The sequence below is a fragment of the Nelumbo nucifera genome, chromosome 7 (assembly GCF_055504915.1).
Source record: "Nelumbo nucifera cultivar China Antique chromosome 7, China Antique-T2T, whole genome shotgun sequence".
Taxonomy (NCBI): Eukaryota; Viridiplantae; Streptophyta; class Magnoliopsida; order Proteales; family Nelumbonaceae; genus Nelumbo; species Nelumbo nucifera.
Window position 1 is genome coordinate 59,181,452 of NC_142655.1, and position 24,662 is coordinate 59,206,113.

Here is a 24,662-nt window from a genome sequence, read left to right on the forward strand (position 1 = left end):
ATTCTTCCGAGCAAGGTACTCAACATTCTCTTAATAGAATTGCTTCTTAATTTCCTTCTTAAAGTCCTCATAGGTATTCATGGTGCACGTGTCACGTTCAATGTCCATGCACTACCTATGCCACCATAGCATGGCAATATCTAGTAAGTACATGGTCGCAGTACGTACCTTGGTCCTCTCATCCTCAAGACCAATTGCCTCAAAGTATTGCTCTATTTGGTAGAGGAAGTTGTCTAGCTTGTGTGCATCTCGCGCTCCCTTGAATGGCTTAGGTTCATGGGTCTTCACCTTCACCACTTCACGAGCTAGGGTAAACGAACCCCCATTGGCCAAAGCCCTCTTCCACAAGGCATGATCTGCTTACATCTCCATCTTGACTTGATGCTCAGCAATAATTTGCTACATTGCCTCCATTTGGCCTTAATACTCCTTGCACAAGGCCTCTACAATCTCCTCGAACTTGGATAGCGCCTTTTCAAAGAAGTCAAGACTGCCATTAAGCTTCTTGATTTCCTATTGGGCTTCACCAATAGTCGTTCCCACTTTAGTTAGCCGCTTGACCAAGCTAGCAAACCCTTTCTAAGGATGCTTCTTGATTCTTGTTACCATGCTTACTCTTCTTGCTTCGCTCTACTTTATTCGCATCAATCCTTGTGGCATCCTCCACTTCAGAAGTAATGTTTTTCCTGTCCTTAACCATGTTCTTAGTGTTGATGAGGCTCTAATACCCCTTGTCACAGACCTAGTCTCCTCTAACATCTTGTGCGGCACTTGGGCAGTAGTTCATTGATCCACAAGTCAACCTTCATCGCTTAAATCACTCTCATTCTCTTAGGACTAAGTAGCTCACCAACTCGCCCCTCACACTAGGCACACACTTAGGCAACATGGAAACAAAGCACACAAGGAAAGAGAGGTTGAAAACTCAAAGAAACTCCTTGTATTGCTCAAGAGAGGAATATAATACTTGAATGTTCAATGAATGCAAATGAGGAAATGGTCCCCTTTAATTGGCACTTCCACTTCCTTACAGGATTTCTGTTGAATATGAATGTTTTAAACATGCTTCTAGACTTCTCCTCCTTCTAGACTTATCTTAGTTCCCTTACCTATGCACAAGAAAGCTCTAGAATAGTGCCGGGCCGGGCCATCGGGCTACCTTGCCCATGAACAGGTTTATTGCTGAGTTTTGCGCTCTATGCACAAAGCCCACGCATCACCGCAACACATGAATTTTGCTCAATGGACAAAGCCCATTGGGCCCAGTACGCATAGTTTGCCGGACAGATACCCCCAATTTATTTTTGTGCCCTTTAGAGAGTTGAATAGTTGAGAGATACAAAACGAAGGAAAGAACAGGGTGAGCATCTGCGAAGGGGATGTCAGTACTGTGGGAGAAGAGCGAGACGTGGCGATGGATCGTTCGGATGACGCGGGATTCGAAGCCGTTCTTCCTAGCGTTCGCTACGTTGTGCGGCGTCGTCCCTGGTGTCATCGGCTACGGCGTCATGCAACTCACCAACTCCCGCAACGGACAGCTCGAAGCTGAGCTCCGCAAAAACGCTCGGCCCGAGTCCCTGGTAATAACCAATCGGATTTTCTTTTAATGCTCCTTTTAGGGTTTTGAATTTTTCCGAACGAAATTATTTAACATCGATTCCTGGCTTCTTGTTTCGACAAATTTTGAAGATTGACTGCAAAATTGTTCAAGTAATTTATTCTGTTCGAATCCCTCTACTTAATACTTATGTTATTGAACTTAATCAGGGAATAAGACTTCTATGGATGGATTCATTATTCATGTGTTGAATTACTTTATATATTGAAGAGTCAACTTTGTGGGCTTATTAACTCATGCCGATGAGCTTGGCAAATTAACCTTGAAAGTTTAAACGTTAGTTGTTTTTATTAATTATGAAGTAGTTAGAGAGTTAGTAGGTTGATGGGATACTACATTTGTTAGAGAATTGTAACCAAATATGGCCTTACTTGTTTCACTTTCTTGGATGCTATAAATTCATTCTGTCAGTGAGTTGAGTCATGAATGAAGAAAGATTTTATTTTGGAGGCCAAACATCTTCGAAGTGTTTAAGGAGGTCGGACACCCTCAAACTGGTCTTCTCCCCCATTTTCCCTAAATTTCCCATTTTTTGCTAGTAGTTTAAGAAAGCATATATAGTTAACGTCTAATTGTGAGAGGACCAAGACAATGGTAGCCAGTTGAACCCTGTAAGCCGGATCTACTCTGACTGCATCTGAAACTCAGAATGAAAAGAGACCAACAGTGCTGGATGGAAGTTACACAAAGGAAGGTGCAAATAACTTTTGTTGGAATCTCTTCAATTTTTTAGTATTGAATGTACAAATTACTGATCTAGAAGTTTTTAAGTAAAGAATTTAACAAGAAAAAGAATTTTTATTGCCCCTCGATTAACATGGATTCATGCTCTTTAGTGTAATGATATTGGAGTTACGGTCTTCCATAAAATCTCTGAATGGTACAACATGCCTGCTGTATTGAAATTACTATTGCCTTTTTTTTTTTTTTGTGGGGGGGGGGGGGGTGTATTCTGGATGTAGTTCATGTAAACCATTTATCTGAAAATGGGTTTGATATGATTTGCATCAAGAACTTGGAGCAATAGAAAATGGTTGAAAAAATGAAAGTAGTAAATATCATCTGCATCTCCTCCTCTTCCCTCTTCCCTCCTTTATAAAAAAAACCAAAAAAAAATGAGAAAGCTATAATATAGAGAGGCATTTCATGTGTCATATCTCACTCAACTCAGCCCTAAATCCCAACTATTTTGGGTCAGTTATATGAATCCTCTCCCGCCATTAAGTTCTATCAAGAGCCATGTTTTATGTCAAATTGAAGTCTTTAAATAATTTTTTACCACTTAAGATCACATTTTCTTTGGTCTTTCCATAGTTCTTTTAGAGCCTTATACTTGCAACAATTCATCATGTGTCATACAACTGATGTTTATTAGTCTTCTTTATTCCCCTATAACACATAAAAGATAAGCAGAAGATTTCTCCCGTGGATTATGAAGAATTTCTTCTCCTAGCGTTATTCCTTCACTTTCCGGATTATAACTAGAGTGGATATGACTTTGTTTAAAATGCCGTTGTCAGTGGAAATGCCGGTCATCCAAATTTAAGAAACATGTTGGAAATATCATATGGAAATATTGTATGCAAAATATAGAATGATATTTTATGAAATGATAAAGAAGCATAGGCACACCTTTTTAAATTATTATCTTGTTCCAAATCATTAAACAAAGATAAGAAACTAAGGTTATAGACAAAAGAATGCACTTTGAAGTTGCCCTATAAACCTTAAGATTCATAGCTTCGTGATAGAATGAGTTAAAGCAAAATTTAAACTCATAGAAAATGTAAATGGTTGTAATAGATTAACCAAATAATTTGTTACACAATAAAAACTAATACTTGCCTTCATGTTCGAAATGAATATTGAGCTATCTCAAAGTGGTAATCACGTAAGTTAGGTGGGTAATAACATTATCACCAACTTATGTTATAATATTTTCTCTTGTACTCTACATAATGCTAGTAGTGTTCACTGGGGAATATGTTGATTCCAGTAAAATTTCATGTTGCTACCCATGGAGTGAAAATGGAAACATGTTGTGGAAACTATCTCTTGTACTCCACATAGTGCTGGTAGAGTTCATTGGGGATTATGTCAATTCCGGTAAAATTTCAGGTCGCTACCCATGGAAATGGAAATATGTTGTGGAAATGTTTGGGGAATTAGGGGCATTTTAAACCATGGATTTGACATAAATTCAATTAGTTGTCTATCCAAAGCTTGGTCTATGAAATACAGAAACTAGTTGTTGCATGTTCTCAGACGATGTTATTGCCGTGGACGTTTGAGTGCAAGGCACTTGACTACTATGGTGCTCTTTCCTTGTATTGTCTGATAGTCAATACAAGCTGCTGGTGCTTCCATCCATGGCTATTGGGAAAAAAAAAATCCAATATCCCATACCCCAACCAACAACAACAAACCTACCACAACAAATCCAGGAACACAATTAAACAATTGTAATCACTAATGACACAATTTGTGGCGCAAACAGATAGACATGTAGAAAAAGTACAGATGTAACGGGGATCTCCAACTTTGAACAAACTAAAATTGAACTTTGATGGAAGTTCGTTGGGCAATCCAGGAAGAGCAGGCATAGGGGGTGTATTCAGAAATCCAATTGGCTTTGGAGATTCAGTTCGGGCTGAACCATGGGCTCTGCTACAAGGAATGAGACTTGCAATATAACTTGAAATTAGGGAATTGAAAATCAATTCAGCTCCTTGGAAATACAGATAGTGTGATAGGCTTTTGGGGAACTTGATATCCTAGAAAAAATGTTCAATTCTACTTTCAGCTAGGTAAGGACTACCAATGGGATGGCAGATGTATTAGCAAAACAAGGAGCTGATAGGCCTCTTCTATTTTGGGAAAAGTTGTAATATGATGTAATTTGAGATGGGAAAATGCTTTCATGATGCCAATAAAAAATGCTTTAATGACTGTACTAAATTTTATGAATCATTAATGAAATCCTTTTACTGATGAAAAAATGACACATTTTGTGGCTTTAACCCAAAATAAAACCAAATCAAACAACATTAACCAATAAGGATTCTCTTAGTTTGGTTATTCCTAGATTTACAAATTACAATGCCTAAAAGTGGAAAGATCCAACAACAGGCACCCTGAAGTATGATGGTAGCAAGTATTTCTTGGAATGGTGACAACTGACGGCACAGGAAGCAGTGTAGTTGTTTGTTCCACCAAGAACCTCGAAAATTGTCAAGTGGAGATATCTCCAAATAATCCTAAGAAGAGTTAGTAGTTTAGCAACAACCATGATGTTTATATTATGGATTAGTTGATTATTCTATTCAAGCTTAGTAGTTCACATGTTACGAGAATGTTTCTGACACCTTTGGAAGAATATAGAGAAGAGTGGTTGCATGCCAGCATCTGATACACCAAAGTTGACTTCCGACTTTTTTGCATGAGATAATTATCAGTGGGAGTGTAGCACAAATATAGCACTGTCGAGGTGGAGAGGCATTTTAAACCAAACAAAGCCACCTAGGTGAAGCATCAATTCTAGTTGATTATCATTGCTTAGTTTTATTTTCCTTTGTAAAATATATGATCAATGCAATTTTTGATAAAAGTTAGCCACTTGTTTTTTGGGCATCGTGGCTTCGTGGTTGGAGAGTGGATCATGGCAACTGTGCTAAAACCTACACCATTTCAGAGGGATGGTAAGTTAATTTTAATTATAGAAAAGATTGTAAAAGAATTAGTTGGGATTATGTCAGATTTCCTAAGTCAACCTTCTCACCTTCCAGGGTTGAATTGGAACTTTAGCTTTAATAGGAACCTTAGAGAGTCTGAACTTCTTGTAGTGTCCGAGCTGTTAGGCTTGCTGAATTTAGTGTTCTTGGGAGAAGGTGGGTCAGATTCTACGATTTGGGGTCCTAATTTTGATGGGTCATTTTTTTGTAAATCCTTCCTATACCCGTTAGTTGCCACCTCCTCTCCTTTCACATTCGAAAAATGGTGTCCCTCGTCCAACACAGTAACACCGGACGATGGGAGCTTCAAACTGAAACTACTGGGCTTACCATTTCATCTGTGGAAGAAATATTTCCTTGAAAAAATAGTGAAGGCGATGGGTGGTGTTCTTCTTTCCTTCAAGACCTTAGATTTGAGAGCAGTTAACCTACAGATTGCTGGTGTTAAGCCTGAAGCAGTGCCAAGAACTATCAACATATGCGTAGAAGGGTACTGGTACAAGGTATGGATTGCCTCAGAAGTGGAAGTGTCATTCTGGTTTGGGAGATCGAAGATGGAAGATGATGATGACCTGGCAAGGTGGGTGACACTTGGCAGGGACAAGAAAACCTTAAGTGGAAACGTAAACAGTCTTGCAGAGGAAGCTTCACATAGAAAAAAGAAATTTCCAGCTTCAGAAGTCGAACAGACAAACTCCAAAAGTCAATTGGTTTTTAAGGAAATTTTTTCAAATATTTTTGAAATGAAAAAGAGTGTTGTTAGCGGACAGACTTTTGCAGAAAAAGTTAGAGGGGGGACTCAGTCATAGCAGGGGTGGGGCCCACTTGGAGTTGGGAAAGAAAATCATTTTACCCTCTCTGACCCAACCGGCCTAAAATTGGATCAGTCAGGGTTGAACCAAAAGGCGGTCCATGCTGAATTAAATGAGTCATGTGACTCTTTAAGTGGTCACGTGGGTCGGGTATCAAGGGGGCCTTTGGGGGACCATTTCGATGGTCTATCATCTTCTCCACAGATTCAGAAAACCTGTTAAGGCCAAAAGTTTCCAGTAGTTCAGAACTCCCTGAAACAAGATTTATGATGGATCCCAGTAGCAAAATCAAAAGATGGGATCCAAAGGAGATTGGGAGAAGATCGCCCAAACCCAAGATATGCTAGGAGCAGAAGAGAGGAGGCTGAAGAGGAAGACGATGAATGGATTAACTACGACTCCTCAGAAGACGACTTTGATTCAGGGTCGGAAACAGAAGAGGAGACTCCAGGGGAGGATACAGAGCTAAAGGGGGAGACAGAAGACACTTTCAATGCTGCCTTTCTTTTTTCTGAGGATCAGAAAGAGGTTACTTCTGTGCCAAGACCCTCTTTTGAGAGCGGATTGTTAAATGAGGCTCAATGCTTGGATGATAAGGGGGAAAACCGAACCTTGGAAAGAGGAGCACCAAGCCAGAACTTGAACATTGGGCAGGGGATCGATGTGACGAAAGTGGTCGATCACCAGTCTTCAAACCAGGATACTTTAGGAGGGGAAAAACGACAGAGCTCCAGAAGTATTAGTGAGTGTGAATCAAGCCTAGGTTGCTCCTTGCAAAACCCCACTATGTTGTAGAATTGTGAAACCCAACTATTTGTCGAGTCTCCTTCTTCTTCAGTTCCTGATACACTTGTGCTTTCAGGTTTTGGTACTAACCTTTGCTCTGCCCCTGATGCTTGTCTTCCAGGTCCTAGTCATACATCCTCACTGCTTGCCCATGGTTCTGAAGGTGACAGAGTAGGTAGTACAAGGGAATCACAGGAGGAAGTTGAGAGAGAGGAAAGGGTATGGAAAATAATAATGGAAGAGTGGAATGAATTGACTGGAGTAGAACTAGAGAAGGAAAAGGAGAATCAGAACAAGGAAAGCTGGTTTAAGTAGCTGAAGAAGAGGTGGAGCATGAGATGTTGAGGGAGACGCCCAGAGAGGAGAGAAGAGAGAGAACTGGAGAGGAAAATAGAGAGGAAACAGAAGTAGGAGAAGAAAAAGAAGAATCTCTAGCTGAGTTTGTAGGAAAGCTAGGGTGTAAATTAAAAAATCCGAATGAGCTGAAGGGGTACTTGAAGCCCAAAAAAGAAGAGGGGAAGATGAGAAAAGGAAAGTTAAGTGAAGCTGAGAGGTTGAAATTGGATGTAGAAGGGGATAAAGAGTTTAGTGAAAGGAAGGGTAGGGGAAGAAGAGGAGGAAGATAGGGTAGAAGGTCTTAGGGGTATGGGGGCAACTTAATTTGAAGTAATGAAGATTGTAAGTTGGAATGTGAGAGGCTTGGGGAACGCAAGAAAGAGAGCGTTAATAAAGGAGGTACTAAGGAGAGAAAATCCAGATATTTTCTTAATCCAGGAATCTAAGCTCATGACCTTTGACAGGAGGTGGGCTAGAAATGTGTGGAGAGCAAATGGCCTAAGATGGGCAATGAGCCCCTCTTGGGGCTCCTCCGGAGGGATAGTTACTTTGTAGAAGGATGAAGTTGTGGAGGGGGTTGAAGAGTTAATCGGCAGATTCTCAGTTTCTATCAAATTCAAACAAGTGGAAGATGGGTTTAAATGGGTCCTAACTAATGTTTATGGCCCTAACGGTTACAGACAGAGGACAGAGTTTTGGGAAGAACTGGGAGCCATTAGAGGACTGTGGGAAGGGCCCTGGTGTGTAGGAGGGGATTTTAATGTAATTAGATTCAGTGAGGAATGCAACGAGGTGTGCCAAAGAAATACCATTAGTATGAGGAAGTTTAATGAATTTATCAGTGCTTTTGAGCTCAAGGAACTGAATCTCTTACATAATTGTTTCACCTGGTCTAATCTCCAAGCTGAACCAATATGCTCAAAACTAGACAGATTCCTTTTCACTGCAGATTGGGAAGAGTGTTGGGGAGAAATGGTGTCGAGGGTGTTACCCAAAGTTACTTCTGACCATTGGCCAATTCAGATTTGCAAGTTTGAGCTTGGAAACAAAGGACCTTCCCCATTTAGATTTGAGAATATGTGGCTGCATCATTGGGAAGGCATGAAATTCCATTGGAAGTTAAAAGAATTGAAATTGAAAATTAAGGAATGAAATATTCTTCATTTTGGGAGGTTAGAAGAAAGAAAACAACAATTGATAAACCAGATTGAGGATTTGGATGCAAAGGAAGAACTAGGATCTTTCGGAGAAAGTGATAAAGAACTAAGGTGGGAGTTGAGGAAAAATTTGGAGGACATACTCTTCAAAGAAGAAATTAGTTGGAGGCAAAAGTCTAGACATAAGTGGGTGAAGGAAGGAGGCTTGAATACAAAATTCTTCCATGCCATAGCTAATGGAAGGAGGAGAAAGAACTCCATTTCTAGGTTGGTGGTTGATGGTACAACTTTAACTCAACAGATTGAGATTGAAGGGGCTTTTGTGGAACACTTCAAATCTATTTTTAGAAGACCCTTGAATAACAAGCTACAAATTGAAGGTTTGGATTGGCCTAGGCTCCTTGAAGAGTTGAAGGTGGGGTTGGAAAGAGAGTTTGAGATGGAAGAAATAAGGGCTTCCATCTTCGCTATGGATAGATCTAAAGCTCTGGGTCTCAATGGTTTTACGATGGCCTTTTATCAAGATTGTTGGGAGATACTTAAGGAGGATATCCAAAGAGTTTTCTCCGAATTTTTCGATAGAAGGGTGATTAATCCAGGTTTAAATTCTACTTTTCTTGCATTAATTCCAAAAAAGGAAGGAGCCTGCCACCCAAAAGAGTTTAGACCCATCAGTTTGGTGAATATCTCTATAAAATCATCGCCTAGGTCTTATCTCGAAGAATTAGAGAGGTTCTCCCCGCAATCATTTCTCCTAATCAAGGTGCTTTTGTGAAGAATAGACAAATCGTGGACCAAATCTTAATAGCAAATGAAAGTGTGGAAGATTTAAAAAGAAGCGGGAAGAAAGGGCTGGTGTGTAAATTGGACCTAGAAAAGGCTTATGACTTGGTAGATTGGTCCTGTTTATTGGAAGTCCTTGAGTGCTTTGGTTTTGGACAAAGGTGGTGTAAGTGGGTAAAAGGGTGTATAAGGACTTGCCATTACTCCATTCTGGTGAATGGTAAGGTGATAGACCACTTTCCAGCTACTAGGGGCATTAGGCAAGGGGACCCCCTTTCCCCCCCTTCCTATTTACTTTGATTGCTGAAGTCTTGGGAAGAATTATTGAAAGGGCAGATTCTAGGAGCTTGGTGAGAGGTTGGAGAATTGGAAGGGATAATGTGCCAATCACACACTTACAATTTGCGGATGATACAATTCTTTTTTGTGGTGGGAACGAGATTAGGTGGGTCAGTAATCTCAAGCAGGTGATCAAGGTGTTTGAACAAGTGACTAACCTTAAAGTGTATCTTGATAAAAGTTGTGTGATTGGTATCAATATGAGTTTGAGAGAAGTGGAAGAAAGGGCTCAACTTTTGGGGTGTGAGATAGCACAATGGCCATTAAAGTATTTGGGGCTTCCACTATGGGTAATCCAACCAAAAGGAGCTTTTGGAATCCAATGATTGATAGATTCACAAAAAGGTTAGCATCTTGGAAGAAAAACTACCTATCCTTGGGTGGTAGGATAACTCTAATTAAGTTCACATTGGCTAATCTCCCAGTTTACTTCCTATTTGTGTTTAAAATCCTTATGGGAGTGTGCAAAGTTTTGGAAAAATTAATGAGGGACTTCCTATGGGAACCAGGGGAGGAAAAAAGGGATCATAGAGTTAGGTGGGATATTGTTACCAAGGCCAAAAGTGATGGAGGGCTCGGGTTGGGTAATTTACAAAAAAAGAATGAAGCTTTATTTGGGAAATGGCTATGGAGATTGACAAACAAAAGGGATAATATGTGGGCTCAAGTAATTCTAAGTATCCATGGGCAAAAAGTGGATGGCTGGGATGCAGGAGTCTCATCTAGGGCTACAAGAGCGTCCCCTCGGAAGTCCATCCATGCTATTTTACCTTCATTCCTTCCACTCATCAGGTATGACGTTTGTTTTGGTAATTTTGTGAAATTTTGGGAACACACTTGGGTAGGAACTCACCTCTGAAAGAGCAATTTCCAGCTTTGTTCTCCCTATCGAGTTTTAAAAATGAGCTTGTTTCCACCTTTCTATCCCCTACTTTGTCTGCTCCTGTTTGGAACTTGGGTTTTAGAAAGGCTCTTAGAGATTCCGAGTTGAACACCATTTCTGATTTGCTTAAGATCCTAGATGAGGTGGTTATTGATCCCTCTAGAAGGGATAATAGGATTTGGGTTCCTTCCTCCTCGGGTGTATTTACTTGCTCTTCCTTTTTCAAAGAATTAACCTAGTCTCAACCGGCTTTCGGACACCCTTTCCCAGTCTTGGAAATTTGGGGTAGACCAATTCCTCCCAGAGTGGGTGCTTTCTGTTGGGAAGCATTCTTGGAAAAGTGTAACACTTGCAACATACTTCAAAGGAAAAGGCCAAATTGGTGTTTGTCCCCGCACTGGTGTATCCTATGTAAGGAGAATGGTGAGAGCTGCTATCACTTAATGGTTTCCTATCTTTTTGTATCAGAAATCTGGTGCTGGTTTTTTCTCTCTTCAGTTGCAGGTGGTCCTCTCCTCCAAGTGTGCAAAGCTTGTTTAACATTTCGTTAGTGAGGGTTAAAAAAGAGAGGTAAATTTTTGTGGAGATGTGTAAGAGCAGCAATATGTTGGACAGTGTGGGAGGAAAGAAATCAAAGAATATTCCTTGAGAAAGAAAGAAATAAGGAAGCTATCATTGAAGTAGTTTCCATTAGGGTGGCTCATTGGGTTAAGACCTTGAAGCTCTTTGAAGATTACACAGTAGGAGATATTGTTGGAAAGTAGAAGATTGACTCTCTGATTGATTATCCATAATTTTAGGTCCATCAGTTTAGGAAACTTAATTTCCTAGAATCATGGGATATCCTAGAATCATGGGATATTAATTGGAGAATCCCACTGATATAGAAATTAGTTTTTTAGGAAAAGTTAGTTTCCTATTTTATCACCCTGTAAGTTAGCTCTGTAATTCTATATAAAGCTGTGTATATGCTCCTTCCAAGACAATACAATCAATTCATTTTTTCTCTCAAATTTTCACATGGTATCAGAGCTGGTCACGACTTAATCTACACATAGTATCTCTTTGGTCATCTTTGCTGCTGGTTCAAGAACACTCTAACAGCATTTGGGAGGTTCTTGAGTGTCCTTGATTCTTCTTCGAGATCGGGTACAGATCTGAACTCTACATTTTTGCTTCTTCTGGACTGCTACGCCATCGGATTCATCCTTTTTCTTGGATCTCTTTGTAGAGACATCAGATCAGTCTGAAATCTTAGATCTGGTGTTGCCCATAGCAGATTTACTAAATCCCTTTGGTTTGGTTTGGATCAGTTTTGATTTTGAGTGGTTTCGATCCACTCTTCAGTTTGGTGGAGCATTACAGTTACCTTTTTTTTTTTACATTGGCTGAAAGATTCTTTAGGCCTTCATCACCAACCCTTACTAAGTTTTTCAGACCTTCATTGTCTGTTTTTCTCTTTTTCTTGAAACCCGCCCAATATGTCAGAAGCCACCGTATCAAATACCACTGCACAATTGGAAGAAGTTTCCTCACATCAAGAATCTGGTGACCTGCAAAACATTCAGGCAGCATATAGGTTGAATGGGAAAAATTATTTGAAGTGGTCTCAGTTTGTTCGAACATATTTAAAGGGAAAAGGAAAGCTTAGCCATCTCTTAGGGACGGGACCGAAGGAAGGAGATCCAAGATTTGATGCATGGGACGAAGCTGACTCCATGATCATGTCATGGTTATGGAATTCAATGAACCCTGAAATCAGCGACACGTGTATGTTTTTATCCACGGCTAAAGAGATCTGGGATGTCGTCCAACAAACATATTCAAAAGCACGTGATGCAGCACAAGTGTACGAAATCAAAGTCAAGACTGGAGCAACTAAACAAGGCAGCAAGACAGTTACCGAGTATGAAAATTTACTGCAGAACCTGTGGCAAGAACTCGATCATTATCAGTGCATTGAGACTAAATGTGCAGCGGATGCAACAATCCTAAAGAGTTTTATCGAAAAAGATCGCGTTTATGACTTTCTTGCAGGACTCAACGCACAATTTGATCAAGTTAGGGTCCAGATTCTCGGCAAAGAAGAGGTACCATCTCTAAATGAGACTATTTCTCTGATTCGTGCTGAAGAAAGCCGTAGGGGGGTTATGCTTGAACCCCAAGTACTAGAAAGTTCAGCCATGACTACAAGGATGGAACAACCGAAAATACTGGAAGGAATGAAGACAGATTTGTCCTCTGCACGGGACAACAAGGAGTCTCTTTGGTGTACTTATTGCAAGAAACCAAGGCACACCAAAGAGAAGTGTTGGAAGCTGAATGGTAAACCATCGAATAGGGAATGGGGCTATCGAGGAGGACAACAGAAGAGTCGAAGTCAAGCTAACTTCACCACGAATCAGCCGAGCCAAGAAAAGCCTCCAGACAAGACCGAGTTCAATAAGGAGGAGATCGAAAAGTTAAGGGGGCTTCTGGGATCGTTGGAGAAACCTAGTGGTACAGGCTCTCTTGCAATCTCAGGTAAGTTTTCTATTCCTCACGGACTAAATGTCTCAGATGAACCTATTAGGGATTTATGGGTTAGACTCAGGAGCCACAGATCACATGACTCACTCCTCACTACATTTTAGCACTTATACCCCCTGCCCAAGCAATCAAAAAGTAGTCATTGCAGACGGTTCCCTTACTACCGTAGCTGGCCTTGGGGATATCCATATTAATCCATCACTTACACTAAAAAGTGTCATTCATGTTCCAAAATTGTCCACTAACCTGATATCCATCCAAAAACTCACCCATGACATGAACTGTAATGTGCTTTTCTATCCTTCTTACTGTATATTTCAGGACCAGGATTCGGGGAAGAGGATTGGACTTGCTAAGGAGAAGAATGGACTCTATTATCTTGAAGAATCATGCAAATCAAATATTGTCCAGGATAAGTTATCTCTGTCATTCCTTTCATCATCCAACAAAGACACCATTTGGCTTCATCACTTTAGACTAGGACATCCATCTTTTGGAATTCTGAAAACTATGTTTCCCTCCTTGTTTAAAGGATTGAGTGTTGAATATTTTCATTGTGATGTGTGTGAATTTGCAAAACACAAGCGTGTGCCCTTTCCAATCAGTAACAAGAGAAGTTTAGTCCCATTCTTTTTGATCCATAGTGATATATGGGGACCCTCCACAGTTCCAAATGTGTCTGGCTCACGATGGTTTGTCTCTTTTATTGATGATTGCACTAGGGTCTCTTGGATCTTTCTTCTTAAATCTAAATCAGATGTAAGTAGTGTACTCCCAAATTTCCATAACATGATCCAAAATCAATTTGGGGTCAGAATCAAAAGATTTAGATCGGATAATGCACGAGACTATTTCAACCAAACTTTATCCCCATATTTTCAAAAAGATGGGATTATCCATGAATCCTCCTGCATTAATACTCCACAACAAAACGGAGTAGCAGAAAGGAAGAATGGTCATCTACTAGCTGCAACCCGAGCCTTACTTTTCCACCAGCATGTTCCAAAAACCTATTGGGGGGAAGCTGTGCTTACAGCCGCATACATTATAAATCGATTACCTTCGAGGGTGTTGGGATTTGAAACACCAATGGAAACACTTTCTCAATTTTATCCCGATCTAAGTACAACAAATAATCTCACCCCAAGAGTCTTTGGATGCACTGTTTTTGTCCATGTTCATACCTATAATAGAGGGAACTTAGATCCAAGAGCCGTCAAGTGTATTTTTGTGGGTTATTTGTCCACTCAAAAGGGTTATAAGTGTTACCACCCACCTACTAAAAAATTCTTTGTCTCTATTGATGTCACTTTTGAAGAAAAAACACCATATTTCACTCAACCTTATCTTCAGGGGGAGTCCTTGTCATTCATTGAAGATAAGGACAGAGATTTGTTCCCGCTTGGTCTACCTACAGTTTCTCAACACCCAAACTCAGCATCTATACCAGTTCAATCCGTATTTGCACCTATCGCGAACCACCTCAAACCAAACAAACTTCTTCACCCATTCATACCAGACCCATGACAGAGAATGATGAACTTTGTGACTCTATGAGATTGCAGGTATATTCAAGAAGAAGAAACCAGGATCCTAATCTTGTGTAGGTTCAAGATTCAACTCCTAATCCTGAGAATGAGGTAAATACAGTTCCAGAAATTTCTTCTGAATTAGCATTTGACCAAGATCTTCCTATTGCCCTTAGGAAAGGCACAAGAGAATGCACTAAACATCCCTTATATCCCTTAGCAAATTTTGTGCCCTTTAAAAAATTCTCACCATCACATAGGAGTTTCCTAGTTAGTCTAAACACCATTCATATTCCTAATACTTTATCTGAGGCATTATCTGATGAGAAATGGAAAGATGCTATGAGAGAAGAGATGCAGGCTCTAGATAAGAATCAAACATGGGAAATTGTTGACCTACCACCAGGAAAGAAACCCGTGGGCTGCAAGTGGGTTTTCATAGTAAAGTACAAGTCAGACGACTCTCTAGAAAGATACAAGGCAAGACTCGTGGCAAAGGGATATACACAAACCTATGGTGTTGACTATCAGGAGACATTCGCTCCAGTGGCTAAGATGAATACGGTAAGAATTTTGTTGTCACTAGCAGCTAACTTTGATTGGTACTTGGAGCAATTTGATGTAAAGAATGCTTTTCTTCACGGTAATTTAGAGGAGGAGATATACATGGATATTCCTCCGGGCTTCAAAGGAAATCTAAAAGGAAATAAAGTTTGCAGGTTGAAGAAAGCACTATATGGTCTCAAGCAATCACCTAGGGCGTGGTTTGGAAGATTTACTAAAGTTATGCTTGCCATCGGATACAAACAAAGTTAGGGAGATCATACACTTTTTATAAAGCATTCGGATGCAGGGGGAGTCACGGCCCTTCTAGTATATGTTGATGACATAATTGTGACAGGAAATGATGAAAAGGAGAAGGAAGCCTTGAGAAGATGCCTAGTCAGAGAATTCGAAATAAAAGAACTTGGGAGATTGAAGTATTTTCTAGGGATTGAAGTAGCTCATTCCAGAAAAGGCATCTTTATCTCACAACAGAAATATGTAACAGATCTTTTAAGAGAGACAGGAAAGTTAGCATGCAAACCATCCTCCACACCGATTGAGCCAAATCACAAATTGGGAGAAGCAAATGAAGATCCAGCCGTGAATAGGGAAATGTACCAAAGATTAGTAGAAAAACTTATATATCTTGCCCACACAAGGCCAGACATAGCATGTGCCGTGAGCGTGGCTAGCCAGTTTATGCACAACCCGAAAGAGGTTCACCTACAGGTGGTCTATAGGATACTACATTACCTAAAGGCTAATCTTGGCAAAGGAATCTTGTTTAAAAGAACTACTGGATTAACCCTAGAGGCATACACCGATGCAGATTATGCAGGCTCTCCCATGGATAGGCGGTCCACTACAGGTTATTGTACGTTCCTTGGAGGAAATCTTGTGACATGGAGGAGTAAGAAGTAGAATGTGGTAGCTAGATCAAGTGCGGAGGCAGAATTCAGGGCAATGGCTCAGGGAGTATGTGAATTACTATGGCTTAAGATAATTTTGGAAGACCTAAAGATCAGATGGGAAGGTCCAATGAGATTATTCTGTGACAACAAGTCAGCTATTAACATTGCTCACAATCCCGTCCAACATGACAGGACAAAGCACATTGAGATAAATAGGCATTTCATAAAGGAAAAGCTGGATAGCGGATTAATTTGCACTCCATACGTCTCAACGAATGGTCAACTGGCAGATGTGCTGACAAAAGGGCTTTGCAGTGTGGCATTCCAAGGACTTATCTCCAAGTTGGGAATGAAAGATGCATATTCACCAACTTGAGGGGGAGTGTTGGAAAGTAGAAGATTGACTCTCTGATTGATTCTCCATAATTTTAGGTCCATCAGTTTAGGAAACTTAATTTCCTAGAATCATGGGATATTAATTGGAGAATCCCACTGATATAGAAATTAGTTTTTTAGGAAAAGTTAGTTTCCTATTTTATCACCCTGTAAGTTAGCTCTGTAATTCTATATAAAGCTGTATATATGCTCCTTCCAAGACAATACAATCAATTCATTTTTTCTCTCAAAATTTCACAGATATCATTAAGAACCGGCTGGAAGTGGCTTGGTCAGCCCCCTTGAGAACTGCCCCTTCTCCAGCTTGGATTCCTCCACCCTTGGACTACACTAAGTTGAACTTTGATGGAAGCAGCGGAGGAAACCCAGGTCCTTCAGGTATAGGTGGAGCCTTCAGGGATGAAGAAGGTCAAATTATTGGAATGTATTCGGGGCCTATTGGATGGGGGGATTCTCTGAGGGCTGAAATACTGGCAGTCTTGGAAGGGATTAAAAGAGCACGACAGCTGAATATCAGAAAACTGGTGGTGGAAGGTGATTCGAGCCTGGTTATTAGGTGGTTGCAGAAGGAAGACTTCAGTTTGTGGAAATACCTAAATGAGAAAAAGAGAATTAAACATTTGATTCAAAACATGGAAGTTCAGTTTCAGTGGACTAAAAGGTGTGCCAATTCCTTGGCAGATTCTTTCGCTAAGCAAGGGGTGGGAAGAGTTATTCTTTTCTGGGCAACTTTGTAATCTGAAGTAAACTTTTGGGAGGGTTAAGAGATTTTACCCCTCCCTCCTGTTGTATCCTCCTTTTTAATCTCTTTATTAATAAAAGTTTCTGTTATTTATAAAAAAAAAAAAGAGTTAGCAGTCCTCTTCACCCAGCTGTAATGCAACACAATATCCCTATTCAGCTATTTGAATTTTTTCTTCTCATTGTTATAACTCCACAAACCGCTGTCTTCTTCCTTTAGCCACCTAATCACCACCTCTGAGTCACCTTTAAGGACCAAACATCTGATGTTCAAATCTCTTGCTCTTTGGATACCTTCCAGGGCTGCAAGAATCTCAGCCCTAAGAGAGTCTCCTCCAATTGGGCCTGAGAACATGGCAGTGATAACCCCATCCTCATTCCTGAACACTCCAATCCCGGAAGGCCCTGGATTCCTAAAGCAACTACCATCAAAATTCAGTTTTATAAACCCAGAGGGAGGAGGGGACCAAGAAGGACTATGAGTCCTCTTACATTAAAAAATCAATGCTTTTTGTTGGAAGTATTTCATGGTTGCATTAATACCTTTGGTGTACTTCAAAGAAAAAGACCAAATTAGTGTTTGTCCCCCAATTGGTGTGTCCTATGTAAGTTGAATGGTGAGACTGCTTTCAACCTTCTAATATCTTGTCCTTTTGTCAGTTTTATATGGAATTGGTTTGCTTCCCTTTTTGGGTGCAGGTGGTCTTCTCCTAACAGATTGGAGGGTTTGTTCAGCCCTATTGGTATTACGAAAAGGAAGGGTAGGATCCTATGGAGGTATATCAGAGCAGCACTATTTTGGACTCTTTGGGAGGAAAGAAATGCAAGAATATTTGAAGGAAAAGAAAAATGTAAGGAGGTGGTCAAAACAATACCATTGAGGATGGCACATTGAGCAAAAAGCTTGAAGTTGTTTTCAGTTTTTAAGGTCGAAGACTTTTTTAGGGTTTGGGGACTTATTGCTGCCTCTTCATCTACAAGGCAACAATTTTTTGCGGCATGGTCTCCTCCAACAGATGGCTGGAAGAAGCTGAAACTTTGATGGGAGTTGTGTGGGTAATCCAGGCCCCTCGGGTATTGGGGGGGCATTAGAGATGAAGATGGAAACATCATTGCTCTGTACTCCGGTCCTGTGGAGTAGGGTGATGTGGCAAGGGCAGAGTTTCCAGCTACAGCATATGGGTAGAGAAGGCTAAAGAGTTGGGTATTAATAGACTGATCATCAAGGGAGACTCAAAAACTGTGATAAAATGGTTGCAGAAAGGGGAAGGGGTGACATGGCAGCTTAAGAATGAATTCCGAAGATTTAAATGGTTGTCAAGGGACATGTCAATCCAGGTGTGATGGGTGAGGAGATCTGCCAACAGTTTGGTAGATAGCTAGCAAAGCAAGGGGTTCAAAGAACACATGTTTTGGGCACATTTTTAATTCTGTCTTGGGTCAGCTTACTAAAGCTAGTTTCTTTCACAACTTCTTGTTGTATCCATAATTTTTCTAATTAATGAAATCTTTTCAGAGTTACTAATAAATTAAATGTCCTAATAATGCAATTTTTTTGGGGAAAATGACAATTTTTTAAGAAGACTATGATTATGAAATTGATAATAACACCATGATGAAATATGAAGTTAGAAGGTAGATTGGCAATGAGTTTTTGGCAAGCCTGAGAAAAGAGATCAATCCACCTTTCATTGCTCATTCATGTGAAGATCCTAGAATGAATTAGATGTTTGGAACAAATAAAAGCTAACAAATGTCAGGGTCACTAGATTCTTTTTCGTTATTTTTTTCTTAATCTTCTTTTGGCTAAAGACCATGGGCTCAGACTTGATGCTGCATAAATAGAAAACTAGAAACTGTAAAGCCATGCCATTTTGAAGAAGATTTCTACACCAAGAAGCCACCTTGTTTTGCACGTGTGCAGGGGTGTGGGGAAGGGGATGGCCCATTCACCTCACTGATTAAAGAGAGATCGAAAGGTTTTACTGTGAATTTTCCACTAGCATGTGCATTCTACATTCTCCTATCATCCCTAGTGTTGGATAGGGCTATAGCCTTATAGGATAAAGCCAGAGATCAGACCAACTAAGGACTCAACTACTGCAAAATTTGCAGTCCCCTGGTGTCAACTCGCAACCACTAAATGTTCTCCTGCTGATCAAAAAGTAAACATAACCATTTTTCTGATCCAATATTGAAGAAATCTTCAATGTGAATATTACATAATTTTCTGTTTACATCTGGTCTTAGACTCCTGTCTTACATTTCTTGAGGTCACCAGCAAATATATGCCTTTACTAGATTTTACTTATCTTTTAATTATGTTTAACCTCTATCTAGTATTTGGACTATTAGCTAGTTTCTACTGATAAAAATGTTTAACCTCTCACATACTCAAAAAGAGTTTATTGTTGAAAGAAAAAGAGTACAAATTTTCACCCTTCAGTGTAGGGAGAAAGACCAATAACACTAATGGCTAACCATAATACAAAGAGATACAAGAAAAACCTAGCATTCCCAAACCCCAGTACAGGGCTTCCTATCCTACTCTACTCTATCTCTAGCTAGACTGTCGGCAACAGAAAGGGTCTTGCTTCCAATGATCAAATCTCTCTAATGCTGTGACTTTAGTGTCCAAGGACCATTATAACAGATTCTCGTGCATTGTACTTTATTACCATTTACCACCAATGGAGTCCCCCACCACTGAGAGCCTCTCTAACCGAAATTTCTAAGCCTTGCAAAAGAGCTAGAATTTAGTGCTGCTGTACTTTCAGTCTTTCACCAACTGGACCTTTATGGCAATCCTCTCACCTATTACACCTCTAAAAACGTTTCCTGCCTTCAGTCTGGTTTGCCAATAGAACATCCATCAATGTTTATCTTCATACTTGCTAAATTTTACTTTATCATTTTCTTGAAAAATAAAATATTTACCTTTAACCAGACTTGGGGAGGGTAGGAGGAACCCATTCTTGTCATACCACCACAAAGAAAGCTTTTGTTTCCCTTTTTCTCCTTTGGTTTGTCCTCTAGCTAGGATTAATTCCTTCCCATCCTTGTGGACAGACAGCTAATAGAATGCAGCAATGCACTCCATATGTGAGGACTTGTCTCTCTTCTTTCACCATTACAAATGAAAGCATCCATGGGATGCTTTACTTGTAAACAATGATTTTGGCATAAATAATTGACCCTGATTTATGCATTGAATTTCTATTGGTTTAGGTAGTATAGTAAAGGTGCTGAAGCAAATACACATATTAGAGTTTATTAGCAATTACCTGTCTATGGTATGTTGCTGGTGTGTTTCCACCTGTGTTCATGTGCTACAAGGTAGTTGGAAGATACTTCAAGTTTAAATCCTCATCTGGGTCTAATTAGAAGATGTTAAGAAATGCCGAGATTTCTCAATATATTAGGGGAATGATGCAGTTTGCAGTTTTACAGCATAATTACAGTCTTTAGTCAAAGAAAATGGCTTTGCTATTTTTTATATATTTATAGCTATAACATTTATAAGCTAAAACAAGGAAAGAAGAAAAGGGGGGGGAGGGGGGGGTCCATGCCAAACAAGTGGTGCAACTTATCTGCTATAGATGCATAATCTCTCAACATAGTTTCATGCTTTAGATGAATTTCATTCGAGGAATCCAAATTCCAGACTTTTGTGATTTGTCAATTGCCATCAGGATGTGTTGCATTTGCATGGGAAGACTAGGATACTTCTTATAAATAAAGACCAGACGTACCATTATCCTCATGTTTATTTCTTCCCTTGAGATAATGTAAGTTGAAGCTTACCAGTGAAATTGAACATCTTCTGCCACATAAGCATACAACCATTATCATTGTTCTTAAGCAGACAGTTGATATATTCTTGTTTTACAACGTAAATAAGAGATTGAAGCTGTTTAAAAATGTTCTGGCTGTTTTACTTGCTCGTGTTTGTAAATACATTGCACCTTTAAACTTGAGCTTATGGTTTTGTTTGCATTCACTTGTGGATAGATGATGGGGAAGGCCAATCGAGAGAGGCTGGCAGAATACCTGGGTGAGATTCAGCGGAAAGAAGACACAAATGACCGATATGTAGCTGCACTAAGAGGAGAGACATTGACTAGAAACCCCTATGTGAGGATTCAACCAATCCCGAAGCCAACCAACAATGAAGCTCCCAAGGAATCAAAGCCATGATATGATTGATAGATAGGTGATCAAGGTTTGAATGTCGTCTCCTGGTGTATGATCTTATAATCTTTGTATTACTGACAACAAATCGAAGAACTTGTTGGATTAACGCTCATTGGTGACGTCAATTTTACCTTAAAAGTGTCACAAATTCATGGTTGGATCTTTGGGACGAAGAACTATATATTTTTTCTTCCAGAAGTTAGTTCAACTTTGGTGATATACCGTTTTGGTAGTTGACTGTTTTTGTATTTTTTAAATTTTTTTGGCACAGTGAAAAGGAGAAATTATATTAATAAAAGGAATTAAGAATACGATCTGGAGTATTCTCCTTCAAAATACCCAAATCATGAGAACAAACCAGAGATGTGGTTTCAAACCCCGCCACTGCTCTCATCACGCTTTTGAGAAGAATTGTTAGATTTTTGCTGAAAAAGTGTTATATTATACCAAAAAAAAGAAAATGAAATATGGCCCCCCATACGGGCACAAGGTGATGATTCAATGCATACCATTGCAAAGCATGTATTTTGGTAAGTGTTTGGCATCGGTGCTGCGAATATTGCACTGTTTTCTCGTAAAAATGGTGTTGGACATGTGGAGTTGTAAGTATCATTTTGGCATTTTCTGAGAAAACAGCATTGGTTTTATTTGGTATCAGTGCTGATAGCAATGTTTTCAACATTGATCTATATTATTCAGCGTCTAGAATGATGCCACATCATTGCACTGCTGCAACAACGTGCCTTTTTCTCAGAAAACATTGAATTTGAAGTTTCTCCAGTCACTTTCTCGGATTTCCAAGGCATGGTCTAAAACTCTAAAAAAACTGTACCAAACAAGAAGGCATTATTTGAAACACTGCTTTCTCCAATGTGGTGCCTACAACGGCATCAATGTGAAACACCCACTTGGTCAACCTTATGAGTGACAGTCCATAGCGAAGCATACCCCATCCCTCTGATCCCAATTCTCCTGACCATCCTACAACAAGCCCAAACCAAATCAACCTCAATATAGGTGATCCATCCACAGTCTCTTCAGTCACACCCAAAACTATCATCAAGCCAAAGAGAGGATTTTACCGGTAAACAAATTTGCTAGCAACCTCAACGTAAAAAGCTGTATTCGTGGATATGTATTACCAGCCCAAAATTTCTTCCAGTTCAGCAACGGACCCGACCCTATTTTTCTCCACGGCTCCTCCACTGGAGTTCTATAACCACTCTTCACCGTGTATATTCCCATCCTGTCAACTACCCAAATCAATGCATCCACATTTCCAGGTTGAGAGTATAATCGAATTCTTTCAATTGCTTTAACAATCTCCGTATCAAACAATGACTCTAGCAACTCCCAATTCCAGCCCAGTCCGGATTTACTCCTCAGAGTGCATTTCACACCAATTTCACAATACTTGTGGTCACACTTTGGGAACATCTCTCTACTTGTATTGTCATTCATGGAGAGATATAAGGTATTTGTAATGTATAACTGCAATATGATGTGAGGTTGGCATTAGACGTGTTATGTGAGGAGCAAATCTGAATTTAATTCCACCACCCACAATCATCACCCCTGAGCAGGTCGTGAACAAAATACACCCCTTACATTAAACATCAGCTTACACCCCTTCCAATACACCAACAAATACCCTTCTTTAATGATGGAATACTTTTACAAATGCCCTTCCAAATTCATTTCCAATACCCTGTACCACGTGAATTAGACACAAGGTTCAAAGTATCCAAAACATAAATCTATATCTATACTATTATTAAAAGTGTGAATGATAGTGTGAAACTTTTACTTGACTAAAATACCCCAACTTTTTAATTTGATCCCTCTCTAATTGTAAGGATAAAAATGTAATTTGAACTATAACATTTTTCATCATTTAAATCCCTCTCATTAATTCTTATATTTAGGAAATTAACTCCAATTCTTTCATTGAATCCTATATTAATTAACCATATTAAAGGAAAGATAAATTACGTAAACTGCCTTTGAAGTTTTTGACTATTGCTGAAATCCCGGCCGAAGTTTGGTAATGGCAATCACCTCCCCTGTACTTTCTGACACAATTACTAGTAGACCCCCTTAGAATCCTCTAGTAAGAGGTACAAAAATGCAGTTGCTTTTTACCAGACTGTTTACTTTTCTGATTTTCTCTTCATATCAATCTGCACAAGCCCTTTCAATCTCTTTTCTGAACATGATTTATTTTTCAAACTCTCATCATATCAATTGTTCAATGGTAAAGCCATAGCTTTAAACTCTCTTTTTTAGTTGTTCATACAGTTTGTATTGTTTTTTTTTCTATAAAAATCAATCTTAATAGTAATTGTAGGGCATTTTGGATATTTTTGCACCCTTTGTTAAAAGATTTTAACAGAGGGGGTCTACTTGCAACTGTGTTAGAAAGTTTGGGGGAGGTGATGCAATTACCAAATTTCAAACAATGTTTCAATGGTCAAAACTTCAAGGGTGGTTTTGACAATTTATCCTAAAAAAAGGCCTACTTGGTTTGTGGGAATAGGGGAATGGAATTAGAATCAAAATGGGTCATTCCAATCTTAATTGTTTGGTTGGGTAGAATCACAATCCTGTAATCCCATTCCCATTCTTGGTGAAATGGCATTCCCCCATTGGAGGGAATGAACCAAACACACTATGGGAATAGACCATTCCGATTCTGGTTCTAACAGATTTTGATTTCAATTTCAATTTTGTCTATGAACCAAACAAACTCTAAGTGTAACAAAGAATTATTAATTTCATTGATGATAGAAGTAAAATACAAATTTAAAACCAACACAAAAATGGAGTTGTTTTTGTATTCAAGGGTGAGCCAACAATTCAACCTTTTGGGTCAAATGTATCAACACTAACACTATATATCTTAATTAAATAATAATAAAAATAAAAAAAAGATGAAAACACACAAAAGTGTAAAAAATATAGAATCTTTTTTTTTTGAAACAACCCCTAGGTTAAATACATTGCACCAAATCTTCTTCCAGTACAGGAATAAGAAAATTAGGAGGTAAGGACCAAGTAGTGATCCTACACACATGACAAAGCAAATTTTGCAATTACATGGACAGCCCTATTACCTGTACGAGGGATAAAGGAGATTAAAACATAATGAAATTCTTGCAAAAGATTTCTGCGATCAGCAATAACTGTATGAAGTTGCCAAGGGACATCTTAAGCGGCATCCAACAGGATATCTGTTATCTTTTGTACATCTCCTTCAATGTGAATATGAGAGAGGTGGAGTTCCTTCGCCATTTGGAGTCCAGCTCTGAAAGCTTGCGCCTCAGTAATGTCAAGATTTGTCCTTTCCATACAAATGACTCTACTAAATACAA

General features: G+C 39.4%; 1 protein-coding gene across 1 annotated transcript; it reads left to right on the forward strand.

Annotated features, from left to right (window-relative positions):
* The first annotated feature begins 1,319 nt into the window (after positions 1 to 1,319).
* On the forward strand, positions 1,320 to 21,602 carry LOC148790528 (centrosomal protein). Its single transcript, XM_088892439.1, has 2 exons — positions 1,320 to 1,580; positions 21,109 to 21,602. Exons 1-2 carry the CDS (start codon positions 1,380 to 1,382, stop codon positions 21,292 to 21,294), a joined length of 387 nt encoding a protein of 128 aa, XP_088748565.1. The 5' UTR covers positions 1,320 to 1,379; the 3' UTR covers positions 21,295 to 21,602.
* Positions 21,603 to 24,662: the final 3,060 nt, after the last annotated feature.